Source organism: Amphiura filiformis, chromosome 14 (genome assembly GCF_039555335.1).
Source record: "Amphiura filiformis chromosome 14, Afil_fr2py, whole genome shotgun sequence".
NCBI lineage: Eukaryota > Metazoa > Echinodermata > Ophiuroidea > Amphilepidida > Amphiuridae > Amphiura > Amphiura filiformis.
The window spans coordinates 40613325-40638860 of record NC_092641.1 but is presented as its reverse complement, the minus strand read 5'-3'; the positions used below and the strand labels follow the sequence as shown (position 1 = coordinate 40638860).

The following is a 25536-nucleotide window of genomic DNA, read 5'->3' as shown; positions in this document are numbered from 1 at the left end:
TGCCATTTAGTCCTGGCATTTTGAGCCAGAGGCGAGCGGGGAAATTTGACTCCCCTTACCCCCTGGTCGGTACGCCTCTGATCAAAATAGTTCATACAGGCCGATGATTCAGTATGTAGTCCCCTGGGGTTAACTCTTCCATTGTTTCAACTCACATTGATAAGTTCAGCAAAGTATTGGCCATTCAAGTAGTTGTCTGTCTTGATGAAGATCTCCCTCAGTTTACTCTCTCCTATTGGATTGTACTTGGAGTTGAACTTGTCAAATCGGTGAAATGTGTTACGATCCTACAAGGGGGGAACAAACCAGATTTCAAATTCATGTTATACATACTCATATGCTACAATATCAAGGATTCTCGATCTGCAGCCCACAGGTCACATGCAGGACAATGGTGGCTGACAAAATGTATTTTTGCTTTTAAACATAGACCTTTGAAATTTATTTGGCAGCCCTCTATGGCAGGCAAACAAATATAATTGGAAACCTTTATGGTACATTACAAAGCATGATCCACAATTTTCACAGCCATCCCCCATATCGAAGGACGGGTTGTTGCTGTGGTCGTAGCACTTATCTATCATGACTGCAGCCAGAGTTCAAGTCCCTGCAGTGCTGCAAGTGAGCATGTTTGCCGATCCAAGACAGTCCTCACAGGTTTTCCTTCTGCATTCTGAAATAACCTCTTCCTAGTCTTATCCTGTTCACCTTATTGTGTTATACCTGCATTACATTACCAGGGGTTAATTCAACCACTGGCCCTAGCCAGTAGTTTTCTCGTCGGGCCAGGAGATTTTCAGTCTGGATGGCCCAGTTGGGATTTCGGCATAATTATTAATTTATGACATGTTACAATACTAGAAACACAATGAAGTAAAATCTGGGCAATTGGATTTGTCCTTGGGCCAGCTGCAAACCTTGCTCCTTACAATGTATGTCTACCCCTGCATTGCACTTCACAAAATGGCTTCCGTATACATGTAAGTCGCGTGCTATAACGTATTAAAATAAATCATCAGTTTTGTACTTACTGCATGTACATCCAGTGTGTCCACAGTTATGTCATAGGCAGTCATATTTAGGCTGTCAAACACCTGAAAAATGTAAACATTAACAAAAATAAAGAGAAATCAAGAGAAATTTCATGGTACAGAAATCTTAATTATGTCATATTTCTACAGTCGGCCCACATCCGCATACATGACATGATCTGATTCACAATCAGGCCACAGATTCTGTCTGAATTATTGGGGAATATATGAAGCAAAAAACTCTTGTGTGCAATGATATTACAATTATAACTAAATTTTCACAATTTGCAATAATTGCAGACTGGGGAGCTCATTTTCTTGTCACACATCAAATAAAATGAAGTTTTGTTTCTCAGTAATTTGTTCTCCACATTTTCCATGTGTCCCTCCATAATAATAATGAATTCCCATTTATGATTTCAATACGGGTTATTACTTCTAGGCTAGTGTAGGGTTTATGGACCAAGTGACACATAGATGATGTTTAATACAATATATGCAAGCACACAACATAAATGAGGTACAGGAGGTACATATTTTCAGCTCTTCTAAAAAGGATAAATTACTATTATCAACACATCATACTGAAACATATTTCTACAACAATTTCTAGATGCCAATCAACTCTTTCATGCATGAATTGTTTTCCCAAAGTCCAATTCAATTATATTTTTATGTTTAGTAGGTGCAGTGTAGTTTTCATTTCACATTTTTGCCGATAGGCTTATTTTCAACAATAACTAGATGCAAATATTGTGCCCTAAAGAATTTTCACGCCAAAACTTCTTTAATAAAAATATATTTATATAAAAAAAAAAAATATTTATGGTACTTCAAATAGACTAAAGCTATGACTGGGACATTCGGGCGGGCTCTTGAGATCACTGCCCGTCCCCAAGGTACCCAGGCTGGAATTTCTGGTGCAGGTTTACTGTTTACAAGCCTTGTTTGCATGAAAAGTTTGCCTGAAAAGTTCAATGTCACAAATGAGTTGATAAAACTTGGTCCAGACCCTAGCCACAAAATCCAGTTGCAAGAGGCCAGCTGTTGTTTAACTTGTTCACATGAAATATTTTGCATGTATATATCATTGCTACACACACACCCCCACACACTGTGTGGAGACCATAAAATTTTAAGCTATTTAGCAGTCCACTTACACTTTATCCTGATAATACTTGTACCCTGGGTACCCGCATGTAAATTACATTGGGCACCAAGGCACAAAATTACCCGAAAATTTCAGCTTTACCCACACATGATGAAGAACATGTAACTATAAATGTATAACTTGAGAGAAACTTACCTCCAAAAATATAACTTGCTGCCTCTTCCCCAACCCCCAACCCCACCCCCTAAAAAAAGCTGTTGTTGACGTTCTTCAATCATAAGAACAATTTTGATATTATGGCTACTGTGCTATTGTATGTGCTACATGACATTTACAAACTGGAACCATGCACAATTGTGTACAAACACTTTAATGACCAACTTTGACTGTTTCTTTTCAACACAATATAGCTTTAATCGAACACAAAATACATATATATGACAGCACCAACAAAACCGGAACAAGTCACCAGACATGTTTTTTGAATTATAGGCCTTTAACGATGACATTCCCATAAAAATTTTGGAATTCTTAATTTCATGGTATTTGACTGTGGGACTAAGTGGACTTTCAAATCCTTGAAATTACTGAATAAATAGCAGTTGAACTATGATAATCTCTATTCAATCCTGTGTATAAGGTAGGAAACTAATTGGCCCATTACTCAGAAAAACAATTTGTGACCATCCACCACAAAGTGGTAGTAAAGTCGGCTCTAGATCATTTTCTGTTTATTGCAGATTTTGAAAGAATGCACTTTCAGCTTTAAAATGACACCTCAACCAGCTTCATCAGACATATGTAAGTGAAGTTATAGTTCATCAAAGGTCAACTTTCTTATATATTTTACATATAAATCCAAATACTGTTTTTGATTGTATCTCAAAATAGATAATGCCGACTTTACGACCAGTTTGTGGTGGATGGGCACATTTGGCAAAAATCTCAAGGTATCATTTACAAAATTATCCATATCTTAAAAAGTATTGATGCTATTTAAGTTTGGTATCATTTTAAAGCTTATTGTCTAAAGCTTACATTTTTATTCAAATCATGAAATGTCAAAAATTCGACTTGTTCCTGGTTTTGTCAGAGCGGGTCACACATGATTTGCCTAAAACAAAAAAAAAACTAACTTTTCTTTGAAAATCACCAGAAAAGCTAGTCCAAATCAATGGAACCTATTACAAAAATATGAAAATAATGCAGTCAGTGGAGACTTTACTTTAGAATGCAGCTTACATCTACGTTTGTATCCTCAAGTATGATTGATTATAATAATTATTGTATGCACCAACCAAGCCAAAGGAGGGCGTTACTCATTTATACACATGGGTGAAGACAAACCATAGAGGTTTAAAAGGGCTCTGGTATGAATGTTGCAACAGTATTTTTTGTGGGACATGAGAGCACATCAGACATATAGAATTGAATTCTGAATATGAGGAATGTCCTTCTGATATCAAAAATGATTTTTTGAAATGTGCGATATAATATAAATATTATGACAAATTATTAAAATTTGATATTTTTTTAATTTTTTATATTTAACAGTTCTCAAAGTTAACTTTCTAAAACTAATGATATGTACTTAAAAGTATATGTAGCTGGGATGAAAAGCTGACGATCAATTGAAAATTTTGACTTTTGATATTGAAGATATACATTTTTCCCCAAAAGACCTATTTTTTGGGGTGTTTGGGTACAAAAAATCCATATCTTCAATACTACAGGTCAAAATTTTCAATTGGTCATCGGCTTTTCATACTGGCAGCTATACACTTTACATACACTGTAACTTGTACATATCATAAGATTTATAAAGTTTAATGTATCACATATTTCCTACTCTCATCTCCAGCATCATAATATGTGTTTGTATAGTGTGTTCTACATAGAGCGATTGGTTTCTTTCTTTACTGGAGTTGAGGATGTTGAGGAAAAATAATATCAAGAATTCCTTTAAAAGGAATACGGTGAGCAATTGCCAAAATCACAGATTTGAGAAATTGAAAACACACGGAAATGCATGAATTTACGCGGATTTGTGAATGCTAAAAACACAGATTTCCGCTTTAAGCGTTAACACAGAGATTTCACACCCCTGCTGTAGGTCAAGAGAGAGGATATTCTGAATATAATCTCAACATTTTGTCATTTGTTCCATATTACCTACCTCTTTAAGTGTCATAAGTTTCTGCTTGGATTTATCTTTGTAGCACACTTCATCATGCCCTTGAGTTTTGATCTTCTTTTTAATGAATCGCAGCAGATGTTTCTGATTCATACAGGATGCGGCGTGGACGTGAGTATCCACCTGCAAATAACAACATATGCAAATTAGTTGCAAATTAACGGCACATTTTTTGAAATAAATTAATTAACTGTAATAATAAGTGAGAGTGATAATATTCATAACCGCCGCGTATCACGCCATATGTGCGTCCCAATCAAATTGGTCGTTAGATGATTTACGCACACCACGGTGGACCGGCGCGGAGGTTATTGATATCCATCAATGACCTCCGCAGTATGCTTACGCAGTACAATGACTTCGGCGTGTAAGCGCATCTGTTGCGCCGGAACACTTCACACGCACGCAACTACCATATTTGCACATGGCATGATTGCGCAGTGCTGTAATTGGTAAGACCCTTTTAGCATGTTCAACTTTTTGAAGTTTGTTTGATAAAAATTGTTTATTTCAACAATTTTCAGAAAATAAAATCTTGAGATTTAGTTGAGTGATGAGTTAAAATGACGATTATGAATTCGGTTAATAACTTTGCATCAGTTATATGTCGGGCATAGTGAAAAATCTAAACATTTTGCTTTGGACCTCGGGATATTCCTCGGTTCCAAAGGCAAAACTATGCTACAACTATATTGCAGACTTACTCGCAACTTACAGGAGCAGGCCGCAGTGGCATAATTAGACTTACACAATTGAGAGGGAAGCCATGGGAAATCTATGGGGAGAAGATGGAGGTCAGAATCCTGACCTGCCACTGAAGCATGTACAAACGTACAAACAGTCAACTCATTTGAGGGGCACGCAGGGTGGGGCAGGGGTTTCAATCTTGGGGCATTCCAACCCCCTGCACCACTGGCAGCTGGCAGAGAAGAATGCCACTCTTTTGCACTGATATCGACACAGTGCAAAAAGAATTGGATCATACATTGCCATGCGCCTTGCAATATGGGAAGTAACTTTTAGCAAATGAGGTACAGATGTTTCACAGCTTTTCAAGACATGATTCAATCAGCAAATCAGCACCCCACTTCTATGTTTACGCTGTGCATGCAATAAAAAGTGCTGTTCTTCTCCAGCAAGTGTGGTTGTGGATGTACTTAATCTGCTTCTATATTTAACATACCTTGCGAATATTATAGAAATCCCTATGTGGTACTGTTTTCTGTGCTGCCAATTCCTTCATTTCATTGAGTAGACTGTGCAGATGAAACCTTGATGACAAGTAGCTAAGTCTTCTATAAGAGAAGGATTTGCTGTGGACAGAATATGATAGAATGATGGTAAATGATATGTAGTATGTTGCTAATTAAGGGAGGGCATGGCCCAATGGTTAGGGTGCTTGCCTTTAGCGCAAGACATCCCAGGTTCAATACCCAGCAGTGCCAATTTGCTGAGGTGCTGACTTTGGACAAAAAGGTTTGAATTTAATTGGAAACATCCATAAATTCAGACTTCCATATCTCCCCATCCATACATTTAGAATTTGGTAAGTGAACCATGAGAGTACTCTGTCCAGAGGGGATGTCAACTGACCCAATTTTTTCTGCACCAAATATATTTTTAATTAAGGCAAAAATCAGGCTTTTTGGTTATTATTTTTTAAATCGAACATTTTTTGGCCATTTTTGGTGCAAATTTCTTTAAGTTGGTCAAAATTCAAAAAAACGCTACTGTTTTGGAGGGATTTTCTCCACAAATGAGTATTTTTGCCCAAATTTGACCTCACAGATGATAGATTCATCATCCATTCTAAACATACATACTTTTATTTACTTTAGACCAAAATTTTAGCAGCTATGAGGCCCAAAAGTTTCCATAATTCCAGGGTTAAGACCGCTCTTAAAGCAGCTGTTTGTAGGCCAATAGTATTAGCTATAACCCTAACATTTCTCATAACAAGCTGATTTTTTCAGGATAGGTCCAGGAACATGTGTAGAATCAAATTCCAAAAGTCCCCGAAAATCCCCCTTGTGCTTCCTTCAAAATCCAAAGATGGCGTCCAAATTGGCCGCCATTTTCAGTTTTTATCATAACTTTGCCCCCAGACATGTTAAAATCACAAACAAAGCATCTAAACATATGTTTTGAGGTACAAGGAATGTTTTAAAAACATTTGCAAGAGGTTTCAATAATCCTAAGTAGCCAAAATCCAAGATGGCGTCCAAAATGGCCGCCATTTTCAGTTTTATCATAACTTTGCCCCAGACATGTTAAAATCACAAACAAAGCATCTAAATATATATTTTGAGGTACAGGAATGTTTTAAAAACATTTGCAAAAGGTTTCAATGATCCTAAGTAGCCAAATTCCAATATGGTGGACAAAATGGCCGCCTTTTTAGTAAGTAAAATTAGTCTTCAACCAGACATGTGTTTAAGATGTGTTAATTGGCATTGGAGAAAGTTCAAATCTCATGATTTGTAAGCAGACTTGTAATGCACATCATCCAAATTCACTACCATTATTACCATCATTATTTTACAATATTGATTCAGTGCTTTTATCATGTGTACAGTACAATAGTTACCATTATTTTCTATTTGCCTCCAAAAGAGCTGAGCTCATGCCAAGATGGCTTAAGCCTATGTTCACATCGGTATCCCCATGATGTAATGCAATCAAATGGTACACCTTAAACTTGATCAACTTGCACTGTGTTTTCGGCATTAATGTTCTTCAATGCTGTTTCGGTCTCCTCCTCATTGTCCCCAACTAGTACAGGTGCTGTGTTGCTGCAAGACTGACCACAGCATTTGCTGCACATCAATGTACAGAAGAGTCTCAAGTTTCTTGCAGCTGCATGTCATGTTGTTGCAGCCATCTTGTTTGCATCCACATGATATCATGTTGAGCAATGTGTCTGGTGCAACAGCGAGTTCTGTTTCTACTGGAACAAGAATTCCATCTTGTGATCTCCATCTCCAGTCAGTTGGACTCAGGTTGTTCCCCATCCATTCTTGAACCGTGAGAAAAGTGCCATATCCATCAAATACAACAATCTGGTGTGCTCCATAATGCTTTAGCATGTGTGATGTGTAATTCTGACATATGCCTGCATAGGTGGAGGGATGTGGCCAAATGGCATGTCGAAGTAGGTAGCCACCATCTACTACAAAGAGACAATGGTCTGGCAGCTTGGAATGCTCAGTGAGCGATTTCAACAGAAGGCCCAGTGAACTCTTTGGCGATTTACTGGCGTAAGGTCATCTTCAAAGAGAGAAGGTGGCTGAGGACCTAGTTAAATGCGTAAAGAACGGCGCTATCTCAGAGCTGTTGTTCAGTACACATGTGATTCTATTAAATAATAGAGTCGGAATTACTTCTACTTGTTGTCCCTAACTCGCAACATCTTGTCCTTTGCTCCAATCATAGTAACCTTGTCATTTCGGCGTAAGGCAATGTTTGTAAACTTCGTGCCCGTTTTTTCTATTGCTGACTTCATGCCAACCGCTCTACCACAGTTAGCGGATGAATCTGCTACAGTCCCAGTTGACACAGATACCAGACGATCCGGTCCATACCCAGCAAAGGGGGGATGTGCCTTCAACCAACCTGGGGCACATCGAGAAAGTGCGTGGACTCACTTGGTTAATGTACTGTCTGTGATGCCGCGACCATGTGTCATTCCCCTGATGTCTTCAAAGTCCACAACTAAAACTGCTCCATGGTTTGGTCAGAGAAGTTTCCACCCCAGAAAAAATCTAAACGTCGGATGGTGAAATATCCCTTGTCTGTGAACAGTTGGTACTCATCTGGGGGCATGTTTTTCCCCAAAGACTCCATCTGTTGTAAATACAACCTTGCAGATTTGGCATCATCTCTCTTATGCAGTAGAGGTGGAGCTTCCAATTCCCTGTTCTTTCAGCTCTAATGAAATGCCGAATAAGGGCCACCTGTCTGATGTATTGCACCCACAGCTTCCCAATTCTGCTTTCACCTGCTTTGATGTCTCACGCTATTACAGGCTGTGACACAGTCTCAGCCATTTATCGTCGAGGAAAGCGCAAACCCCGAACAAGAAACACGAATATGACTTGTTAGATACCTTTACAAATGCCAGCAGCATGCATGATGAGGTACAGAGAGCAGGGGAGAGCTTGATCCTGAAGATGTATGGGGTTAGCAATGGTTCTTTGAATGAATACCGCCACACTGTATACAAACGGGCAATTGGTCGCAGTTCCCTTAGCTCTTCATTTGAGCACGCGAGTTTACCTCCAACTTGTGCTGCTGCAAAACAGCACTCATTCCGCACTTTCCTCACGGGTCAAGAATGTATGGGGAACAACCTAAGTCCAACTGACTGGGGATGGAGATCACAAGATGGAATTCTTGTTCAAGTAGAAACAGAACTCGCTGTTGCACCAGACACATTGCTCAACATGGTATCATGTGGATACAAACAAGATGCAACAACATGACATGCAGTTGCAAGAAACTTGACTCTTCTGTACATTGATGTGCAGCAAATACTGTGGTCAGTCTTGCAGCAACACAGCACCTGTACTAGTTGGCGACAATGAGGAGGAGACTGAACCAACATTGCAGAACATTAATGCAGAAGACACAGTGCAAGTTGATAAGTTTAAGGTATACCATTTGATTGCATTACATGTTGCATCACATGGATACCGATGTGAACATAGGCTTAAGTCATCTTGGCATGAGCTCAGCTAGTTTGGAGGCAAATAGAAAATAATGGCAACTATTGTATTGTACACATGGTAAAAGCACTGAATCAATATTGTAAAATAATGATGGTAATAATGATAGTGAATTTGGATGATGTGCATTATAAGTCTGCTTACAAATCATGAGTTTCGAACTTTCTCCAATGCCAATTAACACATCTTAAACACTTCTTAGGCGGTCATTTTGGATGCCATCTTGTATTTTGGCTTTATATCTAGGTATTGAAATCCTTCGAGTACATTTTGAATATATCCATTGTACCTCAAACCTATGTGAGATATTTTGTATATATGTATTTAACATATCTGGTTGAAAACTAATTTTACTTACTAAAATGGCAGCCATTTTGGCCGCCATATTAGAATTTGGCTACTTAGGATCATTGAAACCTCTTGTAAACATTTTTAAAACATTCCTTGTACCTCAAAATATATATTTAGATGCTTTGTTTGTGATTTTAACATGTCTGGGTGCAAAGTTTTGATAATAACTGAAAATGGCGGCCATTTTGGACGCCATCTTGGATTTTGGCTACTTAGGATCATTGAAACCTCTTGCAAATGTTTTTAAAACATTCCTTGTACCTCAAAACATATATTTAGATGCTTTGTTTGTGGTTTTAACATGTCTGGGGGCAAAATTATGATAAAAACTGAAAATGGCGGCCATTTTGGACGCCATCTTGGATTTTGAAGGAAGCACAAGGGGGATTCTCGGGGACTTTTGGAATTTGATTCTATACATATTCCTGGACCTATCCTGAAAAAATCAGCTTGTTATGAGAAATGTTAACCTTTTAATGATATATGAGCTAATACTATTGGCCTATTGGCATGCATTGTCTTTAAACGTATGCATATGTACGCTAGCCCTTGGAGCGAATACATGCAAGCTGCAGGCAATGAAATGCGCACTGACTCACATCACCGTTTTGCTGCGAGTTAAAATACTTCAGTTCTTAATATGTCCCTCCAATAACGGTACACTATGTGCAGAGAGAACGTCAGCTAGTTAATTCAGCTATTTGGCATGCATTGTCTTTAAACATATGCAGATGTACATCACGCCAGCCTTGCAACTCACAGTTCTTTCTACGTCCCTCAAATAATGGTACACATGTACAAGCTGCTAAATAAATATAGAAAGAAACAGATAACAGCAGAAACTTACATAGGTCCATTAGCAATAAGTGCCATAAGCTTGTTCATATCAGCTAAGAAGGTTGCCCTATCAGGGTACGGCAATTCTACCGGTTCTCCTTTCTCAAACGCCTCCTGGGACTGGTACACATGGACTACACCTTGGACCGTCTTCAGAACACAATTGAGATCATCTGGGACATCAATTTTAAATGGATCTCCCTCTGTGCTGGGTGGGTGGATTGGGTGATCTGTTGGAAGAAGAGAGGTTTATTTCTGATGATTATAAAGGATATAATTAATGACTATGAAAAGGGAAGTTCTGAAACATTCTCATTATACGTGCATTTGTTTATCTCAACATGACCGGATGAATATTATAATCAAGATGCAGCTCATTAAATGCAGTTACCAAATCAAAAGATCCCTAATATTTTTATTAAAATTTAATGGTGTCACCCTTTGGCCACTACCATTAACACTGTAAAATTCTTATTTTGTGGCTGCCTGCATAGGTACTCATCGCCACCTGAGAGTACCTACACAGTACCAATGCTGCTATTGCATAGGACCCACCAGGAGTGGTACTATACACTGGTACTCCCCTGATACTGCACAGTACCAGCCAAGTACCTTGGCAACAGTGCAGGCAGCCCCAATGGGAATCCTGTAGTGAACCTGTTACAGCCCCCTCAATTGAAATTCGTGCAACAATAAGCACGAGTATGGCATAATTGTAATCATCTAATTACATGTCCATGTTTCATAGTATTATATGACATGACTTTTGTAGATTTCTTGAAGAGTATTATAGTTGATAGAGATTATTAATGCACAATGTCATGCTGAGCTGAATTAAAACTGCAGTTATTATTCACATAGTCCGATTTGAAGGAAAATTAAACCTTTAGTTCTTTTCCTCTAAATTGTGCTACCACATTTTTATAGCATTTAAAAATTTCTTAAAAATTGGCTTGCAATGTTAGACATATCTTTGAAACCTATTCAACCCGCAAACAACACATGCACCCAACCATAACCAGCTCAGCAAAACATTTAATTTTCAGTTATAGAGTACAAAACAGTTTTGATTAAGAGCATATAGATACACAATATCTTGATAATCAATACCTTAATTAACAAATATATTTGTCTACTTCTCTGCAAAGAAATATAAGAAAGCTCACTATCAAACAAGAATACACCATCTTGTTTATATCGAATAAGATTTAAAGAAACTAAGATTGGGAAAATTATGGAAATAAACAATCACTGCAAAGTATAAGTTTACAACTAAGTTAAACATCCAAATTATAAAATGTCTAGGTTTTCTTCTCTCCTGTCATACATAAAAAAAATCACATGCTGAGATAGTTTACAATTACAAAAAGGGAACTACTGATTTAATTGTGCATAATTGCTCAAGTCAGGGTTTTTTTTTTTTTGTATCCCTTAGAAATTTTCGCAAACTTTAATTTTGAAAGATCAAACCTTAAGGACTGACATCCCTTGCCTATAAAATTAAGGTTAGGAATATGGGTTTGGGTTCAGATTAAGGCTATATTTACTATTAGGATTAGAATTAGAATTAGGTTCAGGGTTGCAATTAGCAGAAAGAATTAAGAGATTTGGTACTGATATTAGCATAATGGGATCAATTTGTATTTCATAGGTGGTTTAATTTTTTTTGTTTTAGAAGTTGCTAAGTAAAAGGTAAATGAAACAAAATCCAATCCATGAAGCAGTGTTGATGGTACAAATATTCATTGCACTAGAGACGTAAGATACATATATCCAAGGGATTTTTATTTTTTATCAGGTTTTTCACTGTTTTATGTTATTTTGGGATTTTTTGCTTTGTTTTGTTTTAATGAAGAAAAAAAAATGGAATTCCAGTAAAAAATATCCAAACTAGAATTACATGGTTCATAATTAACGTGGCCCCCACAACACAGGTTGGAAAATATAAAGAATACTATCACAAGACCAAGTTTGATATAATATTGGATGGCTGAGCATAATACCATAACATATTGGATGAGTCATAAAAATATCGGACAAGCCAGCGGCGAGTTCGATATTTGTATGACTTAATCCGATATATATGTTATGGTATCATCGTAAATAAGCCATCAATATTATCATTATTAGGTTTTCTTACTCCTAATAACCCTGAAAACATAATAATGAAGTTGATTGGTGATTGCATTTAAGCTGGGGGCCAAAAAGTGGCATTTCTGGTACTAGTATATCCTTTTGCACCTGAACTCTAATACCATGAGAAAAGGTAGCTGTCGTTCACGAGTTGCATACTGGTGGCTCTAAATAGCCCACCTACATGCAAAACTTCTATAGGTTTGTTATTAAGAGTCAGGAATGAAAACTTGATACTTGCACATGTATACGGAACTTATCTGTGGCAAACCTATTGAAATCCTAGATCATGAAATGCATTTTAATTTCTGCATAAACATTTCCTAAATCAAAGGGTTGAAGTGCAAATTTTTTCAAATCTTCAGAATTAAAGCTTTGATTAGGGATAACCAATAAATATATAAATAAATGAATAAATGAAAAAAAAAAGTAAGATTTGTTGGTTCAGCGCTCACATACCCTTTTTACCAGTAATGGTGCATGAGTTGATTATAGTATATCAAACACCATTACAAATGATAATGGGTCATCTCCACATTAACTCAATATCAAAATAACACTGCAAGATATATAAGGCTTCCTAATACTCAATTTAAGCCAGTGCAGGACTACAATATCATGGCAAAGACACAGAATATGAATGAGTTGATTTAAACAGATGGTCCAAGTTATACAAATATATCAGTGGAATCTCATTAAAAATTTGTCAGGTTGTCAGATTTTTTGTTTGTGTATTGGATTTTGTGTTGGTCTTTATAATGAATACAATATTTATGTATAGGAAAAACACTCTATAATCAGGAATGCTTGTGTTTAACAACTTTTGTGTTATACCTATATCAGGAGTTTCCACTATAGGAACTTCCAGAAATGGACCCTAAGCACACATCCCATCCCTGTCTTCATGCCAGGACTATTCCACCCTCACATCAACAGGAATACAAGAATGTTTGCACGGTTAGCTATAGATTATGCATTGGGCTATTAGAGTTGAGATCCATACACCCCCTATTGAAGACATGACCTGAATCTCCCACACACGGAATGTAAATTTCAAATGGGGTTACCTAAATAGGGGACTCCATTTGACATTTACACCCCCTGCCAGAGAGTTTAGGCTCATAGCTTCCACAGGGGGTGTCTGGATTTCAATTGGAATAGCTTTCTGCCAGCTGAGATTAAGAAGCCTTATTCAAAACCACACTTAGTAAATAAACTACAACATAAGATCACCATGATCTCTCAACACACTTGGATCAGCATCAGACATCACAGTGTCGGAAGACGTGCCGGCAGTAGCGGCCTGCTCTTGAGGGCGCTGTTGGTTTTCTGGGTATAGAGACATGATACCATACAAGTTGTACAACATGCAATATACAAATCAACAACTATAATGTGTACAATTTTTACATATACATTACATAAAATTTTGTTTGAAAATTGAGTTTGCCCAACTCATATTCCGTGCAACTTGATAACTTGGGAGTCCCATTTTGGATTACCCAAAAATGTGGAACTGTACCGTACGTCTGCTATGATTCAACACATCAGCCTTGAGTTCTATTGAATTTTCAAGTTCATAAGAAAAGGTTTCTAGAACTCAAAATTTCTAGGGTCTATTAAAATATATTACTAGCAGCTCCATTTTTGTTATCTGGTATATTGCCTGTACAGCATATAATGCTGATCAAAAATAATAACATGGAACTCCCATGACAACAAAGCAAGTCATTGCCAATAAACGTAGATCAAATGCTTGACTTGCTGGGTGGATAAAGCAGTCACTCAAATGTTCTTAATACGCATACTGATTAAAAATTGAAAACCCTTGATCTACACAAAGTCTCATCTCCATGGTGATCAAGACAATCATCATGTTTATATTTGTTGTAGCAACGGATATATTTTTTTATCAATTTATCCGAGTTGATTCAAATATTGATGTCTAACTTGACTCAACTAATATATAAACTTGTACAGCAGGCTTACCCCCTCACTTTGAGCATCCTACAATAACAATGGTATCTTAACCTCCCATATTATGTCCATTAAGGGCACTAATAATTTAGAACAGGTTTTTGGTAGGCTGTAAAGGCCTGTGCTTCATGTATTATTACTTTGCATTTTAACTTGCTCAAAGAGTATCAAAAGTATCAAAGCTTTATACATGTAGTACACCGACACTTACTTTGTGCATCATACACAGGGCTTACAGCATCTTCTTCGTCCATTTTGTGTCCATCAAAAGCCCTGAGAAATTTAGCACATGTTCTTGGGAAAGGCTGTAGGGCCTGCTTCATGTATTTCTCTCTTACTAGCAAGGCATCAACAAGGTGTTCAGAGGCTTCTTGTAAATCATCTGGTGGAACCTATGGGTTACAATAAAAGCAACAATTAACATTATGAAGAAAGGGTGGCCTATAATGGGCGTATGACAATGCAAGACACTTTAAATGTATAAGAAAGGATTGGAAATAAATGATGCAAGCCAAAGTTCACTATACATTCAATGTAAAAATTAAATTAACAAAATATGCCAAGCTATATGAGCCAACATCATCCCAATATATGTTAGTTACTCGTCTCTAGTTAAACAGTATATGAAGCCCCCTATAGTCAGACACAAACAGTTGGTTATGAATGAGTCATACATTTCATCATCAAATTACTTTACAGAACTTTTACCATTTCTGAGTGGCAGTGTTGGTAGATGAATATTAACCGCTGCTTTATGGTTGAAATATGTGGTGTAATCGAGCAAAATCAGAGTTACTAATGAATATCAAATAATTATGTTTGTGGGCTTTTGTAAAACATGTGAAACAAGGATACATTTGCGCTCCATCCCGATATACTGGGAATACGCCTGCAAATGGGGATATCACCAGTTTCTAACTATGGTAATGGGGTTATAACCCCCCTAAAGGGTGCTAAAGGCATTAGTTAGAAAATTGGGGGGTGGGGAAAGATCACCTATTGCATAGTACAGAATCAGACGATATACACATATCTGATTCCATATTATCTAATTAGGGATACACACACATAATAATAAAGTGCGGACCAACAGGAACCACGGATGTCCACGAGCAGTAGAGGTTGCTACAGGCTGCAATAATGCATATGGGGTATACAATGTAGGTCCCTCATCGTAAGTGTAATTCCAGGTCCACAATTTGATGGTTAAATGTTATATTTTACCACAAAAGTCCAAGCTTTCAGTAGTGAAATGTCAGTGCATCAAGGTCGACGGTTGCAATGTTAACTACATAGGGTGCTCATAGGGTCCATGTTTGTCAGTTAAAACATGTAGGGGTGTGAGTGTGTGGGTATGCATGCAGTGGCAGTGTATTAAATTACAAATGCTAGGTACCATAATCTTTCTGAGGACCTCAAAGTGTTCAGAGGACCTAAAACAACACATTTCTGATTATCTCATTAAAAGCACACGCTCAAACATGTATGAGTCAGTTTTGAGAAAAAAGATCTGTTCAATATATATGCAGTCATATGAAATTGTAATCCAGGCATGCATGCATGCATTGGTTTCATTAAATGTCCAAGTGGGCTATTCCAGTTGAAAGCCATATTCTCCCTATGGACACCATTACCAGGGAATAAATAAAGATTGGGAAGCGTCACTTTATATAAAAAAGTAATACAACTATGGAAGCCACCATTACCTTGCCATCGCGTAGGCCTGGAACATTACCGCGATTTCTACCGGCTGCATCGCGCCCGTGCTCCGCGTTGCAGTAATGAAAATAACCCCTAAAATCGTGGCTTGCTGCATCCACGGTTAGACTTTTTCAAGCCTGCTACAGTGCATTTTTTTCAGATGTTGAACAGCTTTTTTAATACTTTTAATTATATTTTTTAACGCATCCATGAACCTAATTTATCAAATACATTAAATCAACCAACAATCCCGCTATCTGGGCCAAGATTTATAAAAGAAAAATACTGTTTCAATCACGAAAATTAACCTAAATTTCGCGCATACACGTAAGACTTGGCGTACTGTACGCGTAGCCATGGTAGACGGGTGCTAAAGTGGGTGCTAAAACCTCAAATGGCGACCTCCATGCGTGTACCGGGGGGTGCTTAAGTAGAACCAAAACAACAGCGGGAATCGTGTGTTAAATCGACATAGAAAAGAACAGGAGGGATCAGCGACATTTACTGTCAGCCCTCTGCCATTACCTTAAAATCCCACACAAGTGGGTGTAGATTTCATATGGGAGTCATCAGGTAACCCAATTTGAAATACATAAACATGTGCGAGTAAAAGTTCTGGTGATGTCTACTTCAGACGGACATCCAGCAGAGCAGTCCATACAAAGGGGCTTCTTTCTATCTCCCTCTTTAGGTTTGAATTACTTACTCCACTAGTATCATCCCCAGTGATAGACACCCTCTGGAATTCCAAAGCAATAGGCTCTCCTGGAATCTCGTCATCTAATAAGTCCAATGTGGCTGTATCTTGATGTGGCAATTGAGAGGCAGAGGACTTTGCTACCATCTCATCCTGCTCGAATGATTGCTCAATTGATTTGGTTCTGGCTCTACAAGTGGAAAGAAATACACAGCATACAAATTTAAAATTGAAATGAAGTCAAGAACATTTCTTAATCAATTTTGACTCTCTCAACAGCTACACTTTTTAATTGAACACTGCAATTTGCTACAAAATTAATAGGCAAAAAATGCAGTTGTTTGATCTTCAACAACTTGTTGCTTAATCACATCACAAGTGATGATACACACACATTTACTTACCCCCTATAGAAAAACATACCAACTCTACACATATTTTACCACAGATACCAAGTTATGTATGTACATATAGGCCTACAACTTAATCTTTTTTCTAACCACAGAACTACTCATTCACTTATGCAACCACCAAGACTATGACAAGACAATGATCATCCCGGCAGCATCCATGGGCTATTCCAGACAATAGCTGCACACCCCCTGTAGAGGAGTTTGAATTTCTGGACTTTTTGTCTAGTTGTGATTGTTGGAAATGCAGACTTTTAAAAAAGTGTCCAAAGGCAAAAAAATCCAGCTGAAAAATACTAATAGTTCAAAATCAGAAATCCGGAATTTGAGAGTTCATTTTGGACATCGCCGTGATTTTTCATTCACTTAATTGTATTTCCAAGCTTTTTCAAGTAACATTATATATGTTGGGCAACTGGAATTGCAACCATTTTCAGAAAGCAAACTTGGAAATCCAGACATTTCATTTATTGAAAACTTACTATAGGGGGTGTGCACTTTCTTTCTGGAATTGCCCAATACTTGTTGGCTTCTTACGACTAGTATAACTCCCACCACAAGGATCTCCCAGGTTGTTATTGTTGCCTAAAATTAAATAGTACCAATTTCAAAACAACAACAACGATTCAAAACACCATCATTAGGCATCAATTATCAATTTTCAAAGAAAAAAACAGGATGAGTCCAGAAGGTAATCTTATGTAAGGAAACTAGAGGGCTTCAAAACAAAAATTATGAGAGAATAATATGGCTTCTCCCACAATGTGTTCAGTATTCAACCAGCACTCCCTAATAAGCACCCCCTGGAGTTGCAGACATATGTTAGTGACTCCTATCTAAAAGTTGCAGTGAATTGTATTGATTTCAATTCAGCGTGAAGAAGATGGCTGTTTTACAATGATTGCATATATAATAACCATTGATCCTTGTGAAATGCAACTTTTAAATTTGTGTTTTCTTTTAAAAAAAACACTTCTGTGTTGCTAATATTGAATGACATTGCAAGAATGGGTATCAAAATGTGTGTGTACGTAGATAAACCATCATTCTTTCTACGTAAATTATTGTGGATGCGATTAGTGCAATGTAGTTCTGAAGCTATGCAAGCGATTTGGCCAAGTTACTTGTGAAATCTTTAGCTCATTCACCGCATCGTTTCGCCATTATCCACTATGTGTGGGAAGAGCCCGGAACTGGCACCACACATGAAAGGAAGAATTATGTGACCTTACACAGAATGTTATATGACTGGTTCAATTCCCATTCATGTATGCTGCCAGTTCGAGGCTCTCCCCGCACATAGTGCATAATTGGTGGAACCATGCAAATATTCTTTGAGTTAGTAAATAAAACCACTGTGTTCTCACATCACTGCAACACTTCACTCTGTATGTGCATATTCTACCGATGTTAATCACACATTGTACAAAGGATTCAAGTGCAAAATGGGCAATTCCATTTTAAATCCATACACCCCTATGGAAGACTTGACCTTTTAATTAATCTTCCACACTGGGAGTATGTATTTTAAGTCGGATTACACAAATGGGTGATTCCATTTAAAACCTGCACTCCCGTGTGAAAGACTAAGATCATGTTTTCCATAAATATTATGGGGTGTATGGATTTCCAATATACATGTAATGGAACAGCCTAATCTGATTGCTGCCCTGTGGTATTTTAGTGTGCATATTTATTTTTTGAATGCATGTGCACTTTTGATACCATTATTCACACTGATTAGTGAGTGCCTTTGGATATATTGTGTTTGCATGGGAACTCTTCAATCAGTGTCTGTGCGTGCATGTTACATGTTTGTGTGTGTGTAGGGGGGGGGTTTGTAAAATTGTTTTTTATTTTAAAAGAAAAAAATTTCATTCGCTGTTGGAAACTGCTTTTCCACAACTTGCTGATTAAACTGCATGGGGAAGGACACACACATGGAGATTCTCCATGGCAATGGAGGGATTCCAGTTTCTAGAAGTGCATGTACCTCTGCATGTACGAATCTGACTTGACACATTTCCTACACCTCACTGGCGGCCATAGCTGGGCCTTCCATCCATTTCACGCATACGCCAGTATCACAGGCGTGCAGTGTTTACCGCTCCCGTGTCGTGGCACAGGTGCTATGCGCTCACGATAGTGGGCGTCTTGGATTGCAATCCAAACAAACTACGCTAGTTTGGCGCAGATGGCCCCCAGCTATGGCCAACTTTATCCTGACCATCACTTGGCTCGTTGGATTCGTCTATATTCTACAAAGTGTGTAAAACACTTACAGGATCATTACATGTAGCTGGGATCACTTTCATTAATTAAAGATGAACCCAAACCTGCAACCATGGACTTGAGAAAGGGCTGCATTAATTTGTACAGTGTTCAAAATAAGCCATTCAAGTCCTTTCTGAATTTGAAATCTATTGGCCCTCATCAGTCTTCACAGGCCCAAGCTCATATTGTAAAATATTTTAATAAAGTCACACTGGTCCACAATTTTTTATTTTGTAAGATTTGCACATTTTTACCAATAACAGGTAATGCTATTGATTTTGAAGTCGGCACTGATAAATGTGTCATACTGTTCAACTTTGGTGACATTTCATGAGGCTCTGCGGGCCCGTACAGAAGCGTATTGGACGGCATGCAGTGCATTTTGCAGGCTTTTGGCCAAAGGGCATGATGGCCTGAATATTTCAGACACTTGGTGTTGTATGTATTGGTGTTCTGTTGCTAAAAAAATCAGGTTAAGAACCAAACTGTGGTTTACCCTTAATGTAAATCAGAGCATGAAATTAGCCTAGCACAGAAATCTTCTATTGAAGGTACAGCTTTATTCCGTAAGCTGCATAATTCCTCAATGGAGTCTTTACACTAGTCTAAAGTCCGATGTATACTCCACTTCGCAACTTCGCGCGAAGCTGCGATGCAAAAAATACTTCGCCGCTTCGCGCGAAATAATTGATGTAATTGATGTATACTTCCCCTTAACGATCGCCGAGTATCGCGAAGAAAACATTGCCGTCCGGTATTTGTACACATGTTATGATCAATTTTAGAGAATGATTGGCTATGGTGTATGCATTGTTAATGGTTTATAAATATAGACCTATGCATATCATAAAACATATTACAGAATATTGAATTATTTACCTGGAATGTCAAGATTAGAGGAAATTGTTTCCCAAGCATTCACCTTCTTCCCAATATCTCTATAATCGTTTACGTTGGTAATCATATAAGACTGGAAAGTATTTTTTCTTTATAGTCGTCCGTAGTTCAGTCAATACAGAATTTACACAAACAGATAGAGAAAGGTATTTTCTACAGTTGCAGGTCAAGTTCTTGATGGGGCCATTAGCTGGCCTGATTACTTTAGCAGCCAATCAGAAGAGCTTGTGCAGAAACTTCGCTGACCGATACCCCCCAAAGTTGAAAAAATTTCAACTCTCTGCGAAGCGAAGAAACCTGCTCGTAAAAGTCGTAAAATTTCAGCTCAAATTTCTTCGCGTCGGCGAAATCGCGGCAGCGAAGTGGAGTATACATCGGACTTAACTCATGAATGTCTTACACCAAGGATACACCTCAACTGTGAAATATTCTAAAAATGTTGTCCCTACTGTTATACTGTAGTTCACCACAAGTTTGGTAGTGATGTAAATGCTTTTTACAGTTACACCGCAAGCGTGTTGACAAACTGGTATGCTCTGCCCGATCAACTTTCCAAGCGTGATAATATACTGGGGTGACCGGCGATTTACGCACTTATATCAATTCCAAACTTGAGGTGAACTAAAGTTTAGCACTCCACGCCAAATTTTGTCACACACTCTATCATTACCTTTTGATACTACAGAAAATAAAAGAAAACAAAACATATAGTAAACAAAAATAACTCTAGATGAATAGGTAAATAAAATGATTTCCCATGCAGATTAAAGCGGGCTGAAAAATTGCTTAAAGGGGAATATTGGAATGTCATCTTTCCTGGGAAATATCTGACAGCAGGCCAGATGGATGGCCAGAGGGTATTAACATGAGTAGGTTTCTTTCACCTTGAAGGCAAGGATAGTCTTGCAATATGGGCTAACTTTCCCTTAGGCCATCCAATATGCCATGAATTACTAGGACTGCACTGATATCTACTGGTCAGTTTATACTCTATTTCCACATCTGTTATTTTTATGTGCGCCTTTAAGTTAAATGATAAACATTCTATATTATGCCCTGTACAACCTTTTTCAAATGACATTGTACCTCAACTTCAAAAGCAGGGTGCAAATATCTTTGGAGGTCTGCTTTAATACATGAGCACAAAAGCAAGGGGTTAGGCTAAAAAGTGCCAAGAGATCTGTAACCTCTATTTTGATTGGTTACTCAGATGATGATGTCATGCAAGAAAACCATAGGCACAGTAAGAAAGGCATTAGTGCCCATGTAATCAGTGGCGGCACATGGGAGGGGGGTATTTCCCCCTCAAATATTTTTCATGTCCCCCCTCACTTTTTTAAGGCAAAACCCCCAAAATTACAATACCACTTTTTGCAGCAATTTTGTTCAAAATTTGTTGCTTTTGCCCACATGAAATTCACCCCCCAAAAAAAAAAAAAGAAATCCTGGTATCACCACGTGGGTATGATATTTCAGTGAATCTTGAATCTGGTAAAAGGGAGCATACAGTTTGTATACTGTTAAAATTACAATCACACTTAAAATACATGATAAACTATTTTGACATCAACTGACATATTTTCAATAAGTAAATAAATACATGATCATGCAACTTCTTTCAACTCTGCCTAAAGTCACCTACCATATAGGGTCCCTGACCCCACCAGGGGTCCTTAAAGGAGGGCCCTTGAGCCACACCTGTTATGGGCCCATTATACACAGCAAATATTAGGCTACATGACTTGATTTGCATTAAATTTTTGACATGTAGATTGCAGGATAATCCTTAAACATGTAGGCTTACAAAAATATACTGGTGGAAAAGCCCACTCAAGAAACTATATGTATACTGACCCTTTGCATGGTCATCTCAAAAGGAGGTTCAACCCTCAAAGTGTATTGTGAGCACATGTATACACCTCTCTTACGCATAATTAATTACCACATACACTTTGGCGTTATACCTTCTGGCACCTTGCTGTAAAAGCAGGCATAAAAGGCATGTTTTGAACATGTGATTGAAAGAAGAACCTTATTTTGGGCGCAAGATGGCAAATCCTTGCAAATTAAGGGTCAGTATTAGTCCTTGTTACACAAACTGCAGTTGTCTATTTAACCCCCTGTGCACTATCTGCCGATCTAACATTGCCTCTGATTGGCCAATTACATGATATATTTACTTTAATCACTAATTCAGAATGGAGCTTTGCAAAATATTCACCCCAATTTTTGTGTGTGGTGAAATTATTCTAACAATGTTGCTGATTGGTCCAATTGATAATGAAAACTTCTTTTGGCCAATCGGCAGGTAGTTCTCATGGGGTTAAGTAAAATATGAATAACGAGTACATGTAATTACTTTAATGACATGTGGATAAGGCAATTGGGCAGGAAAAACCTCCTATGTGTTTGTGGCCCCTGAACATGTTTTTAAACTGCCATCTATAGGGGTTTTGCTTTAAACATGTTCAGGGGCCAAGGACACATAGGAGGTTTTTCCTGACCAAACAACAAATTTCTAAAAAGTGTTTTTAAAAACTGTTTTCAAACTCAAGGAAGGGAGCAAATGAACTTGAGCAGGGTTTTAAGCAAAATACTGAATGTATGTGCACAACTAGTATAGGCCTATATTATTTTAAAACCAAACTGTTTGAAATTCAAAAAAGCTTCATTAGCAAATCCAAGCAACAAATAATATTTTATATTGCAATGCTTCAAAACCAGATGTTAGTTTTTTTGGGTCTTTTCCCCACAAATTTTGCAAGCTAGCAATATCCTCAACTAACCATGAAGTAATAATGTGTTCAAAATTTTGCTTTATTTTGTTTGACAATTTGATGGTTCATAGCACCAGTTTCACTTCAAGAAAAGCTAAAAAGTATGCTTTCATTCAGCCACATATGTTAGGCCGAGTAAAAAAAATACATGTTTCTCGTCCGCGCCCTCCTCATTTTTTGAAGATTTGTCAAATTTCTTTTTATTTTGTAAACTTTCAGTTATAACTTGTTGAAAAAGATGTTTCAGAAGTTGAAACTTATTTTACGGCTTTGTAAAATGCATAATACATCATTTAAGAAGAGTTTTGTGATCACTAGAGGGGTCTACCTCTCAAAACAATAAAATAAAAAGGGCCTCCTCCTTTTTCTCAGATATCAATCTGTATGTCGAATACCGAAATATGGTGCCAAATACAGGTATTTAGCGTCGTTTTCCAATAAAAATAAAAAATAAAAAGCCCCTCATTCTCCTAATTTTTAAAAACCCGGACGAGAAACATGTTTTTATTTTTACTTGGCCTTACCAATTTATCTAAACCTCCAAAATGGGCTATTCCTGCTGCAATCCATATACCCTATGGATGGAAGACATAAATTAATCTTTCACACAGGAAGTGTGAATTTCCTTAATAGGTGCCTCCATTTTAAATCTGCACCCCTTGATGTGAGAGAGATTAAAGTCATGTTTTTCATAGGAGTGTATGGATTTTAACTCGAAAGACCTCATCATCCTGCTACTTTGGTAAAATGACAAAACATTTCCCAATATTTTTCATTTCAATATGAACAATGAATAATAATAAAAAGAATGGACTCAAGAATTAAGCACAGGCAGTACGAACAAGAATTCAATATTTATCAAGACTACCATGCAAACTCTAATTCAGTCATGCAATACTAAACAGCAGGGTTGCCAAACCCGTGATTTGGTAGCCAATCTAGGCAACTTTTGATGTTCCCCATGATTTTTGACAATTTACTGTCCCATAGAAACCAATGGTTAAGAAAAAAAATTGGGCTACTTTTCACCATTGGCTCCCACCACTTTTGGTAATCCATATAAACATCAATGGTTGAGGGAAAAATTGGGTAACTTTTCAAAAATTTGACTCATGATTTGGGCTGAAATTTTTTGGCAACCCTAGCTGATAAAGAGAGATTTATAAACACATACATGAGGATATTTCATTTGAACATGTTAGTAATTTGTTAGAGATTTAATTTGTTTTTTAAATGAGAAATTAAAAGTGCAAAAACTCACGCATTAACATTGTTGAAATGAGGCCCAGGGCCTGTCCCATTCACAACTTTATGCCCAGAATGTGATGTAGAACTTCACGTCAGAAAGTGGCCCCAACAGGCCAAAGAAGACACACGTACAAGCACAGCAAACAAGGATTCACAGCGAATAAAGGTAAGTATCAAGCACCAGGAGCAGCAGCAAAGGAGCATGGGTAAAAGTTGTAATCAGGAATGAGGTGAGATGTGGAAGAGGAAATGCATTATGGGTATGATATGAATTTAGGTAAGTGGTAAGTGCAGCGAAACCCACACCAAAAGCGAAAGAGAAGAGAAGAGAAGAAAACAGGGGAAAGGAATGAAGGCAAGTGCGTACATGTAGGTATAGGTTTGCAAGTTCAAAGTGAATGAAGTTCGGGAAAGAAAATTAAGGAAGTAATAAGTGCAGGGTCAAGTTAAAAGCAAAATGATGATGTTGAATGATTAGCATGAATGAACATAGGAATGAAAGGATAGGAAGAGAAGAAAATAAAAATAAAAATCACACTTCGATTAATTGATTAATAATTATTCAAATATAATAAAGAATACAAACTGTTGAAATATTTGAAGTATACAGGCTGATATATACAGAAAACGTTTTGAGTTTTGGACCCCACCCAAAACCAATAATTAGTGCATTCAACCATAAATTATCAGAACAGTAAGTAGTACTGTATTTTAGTATTCTACTTTCCCTTTGAGAATTGATTTCTAAGACTGAAATTCTTATTTCTCATTTAATTTGATCAATTCCTCCAAAATAATTTACGATAGCAGCTTGTACATGTGAGTTTACGATGGATTCCCGCTTGTTAGGATTTTAATATAACAGTCTGTTTACCGTAAAAACATGATAGTTAGTATATAGGCTTACTATCAATCGCTCTTAAAACATGCAATGAAGTGCCCCCATCCACAATAGTGTAAAGAGTTTTGAGCAAATCATGGATACACATAGCTATATACGAACAAGTAAACCTGCAAATGTGTGCCTCTACCCCATTAGCTCAGTTGGTAAAGTGCCAGACTTTGGTACAATTTCATGTTTTCAAAAGCGCTCGATAGTAATAAGCACATAGAGTTTTTTACGGTATCTCATTTTCAGGTAAAATTTGACTGGCTGTTGCAATGAAAAAGCATG

The 25536-nt window shown here is 37.4% G+C and overlaps 1 protein-coding gene across 6 annotated transcripts in view; it reads right to left on the bottom strand.

The window, feature by feature from the left end:
- Positions 1-25536, bottom strand: part of LOC140170088 (AMP deaminase 2-like) — a 60150-nt gene that overhangs the window by 9527 nt on the left and 25087 nt on the right. For 3 of the 6 annotated variants that reach the window (XM_072193407.1, XM_072193404.1, XM_072193409.1), the window contains exons 3-11: positions 24376-24447; positions 16766-16946; positions 14570-14750; positions 13615-13710; positions 10259-10478; positions 5520-5649; positions 4319-4459; positions 1032-1094; positions 156-287 (exon numbers count right to left, since the gene is read on the bottom strand). In XM_072193407.1, coding sequence (XP_072049508.1) covers positions 156-287; positions 1032-1094; positions 4319-4459; positions 5520-5649; positions 10259-10478; positions 13615-13710; positions 14570-14750; positions 16766-16946; positions 24376-24447 — 1216 coding nt within the window. The remainder of the gene's footprint in view (positions 1-155; positions 288-1031; positions 1095-4318; positions 4460-5519; positions 5650-10258; positions 10479-13614; positions 13711-14569; positions 14751-16765; positions 16947-24375; positions 24448-25536) is intronic. The other 3 variants (XM_072193405.1, XM_072193408.1, XM_072193406.1) reach the window with 3 other exon arrangements.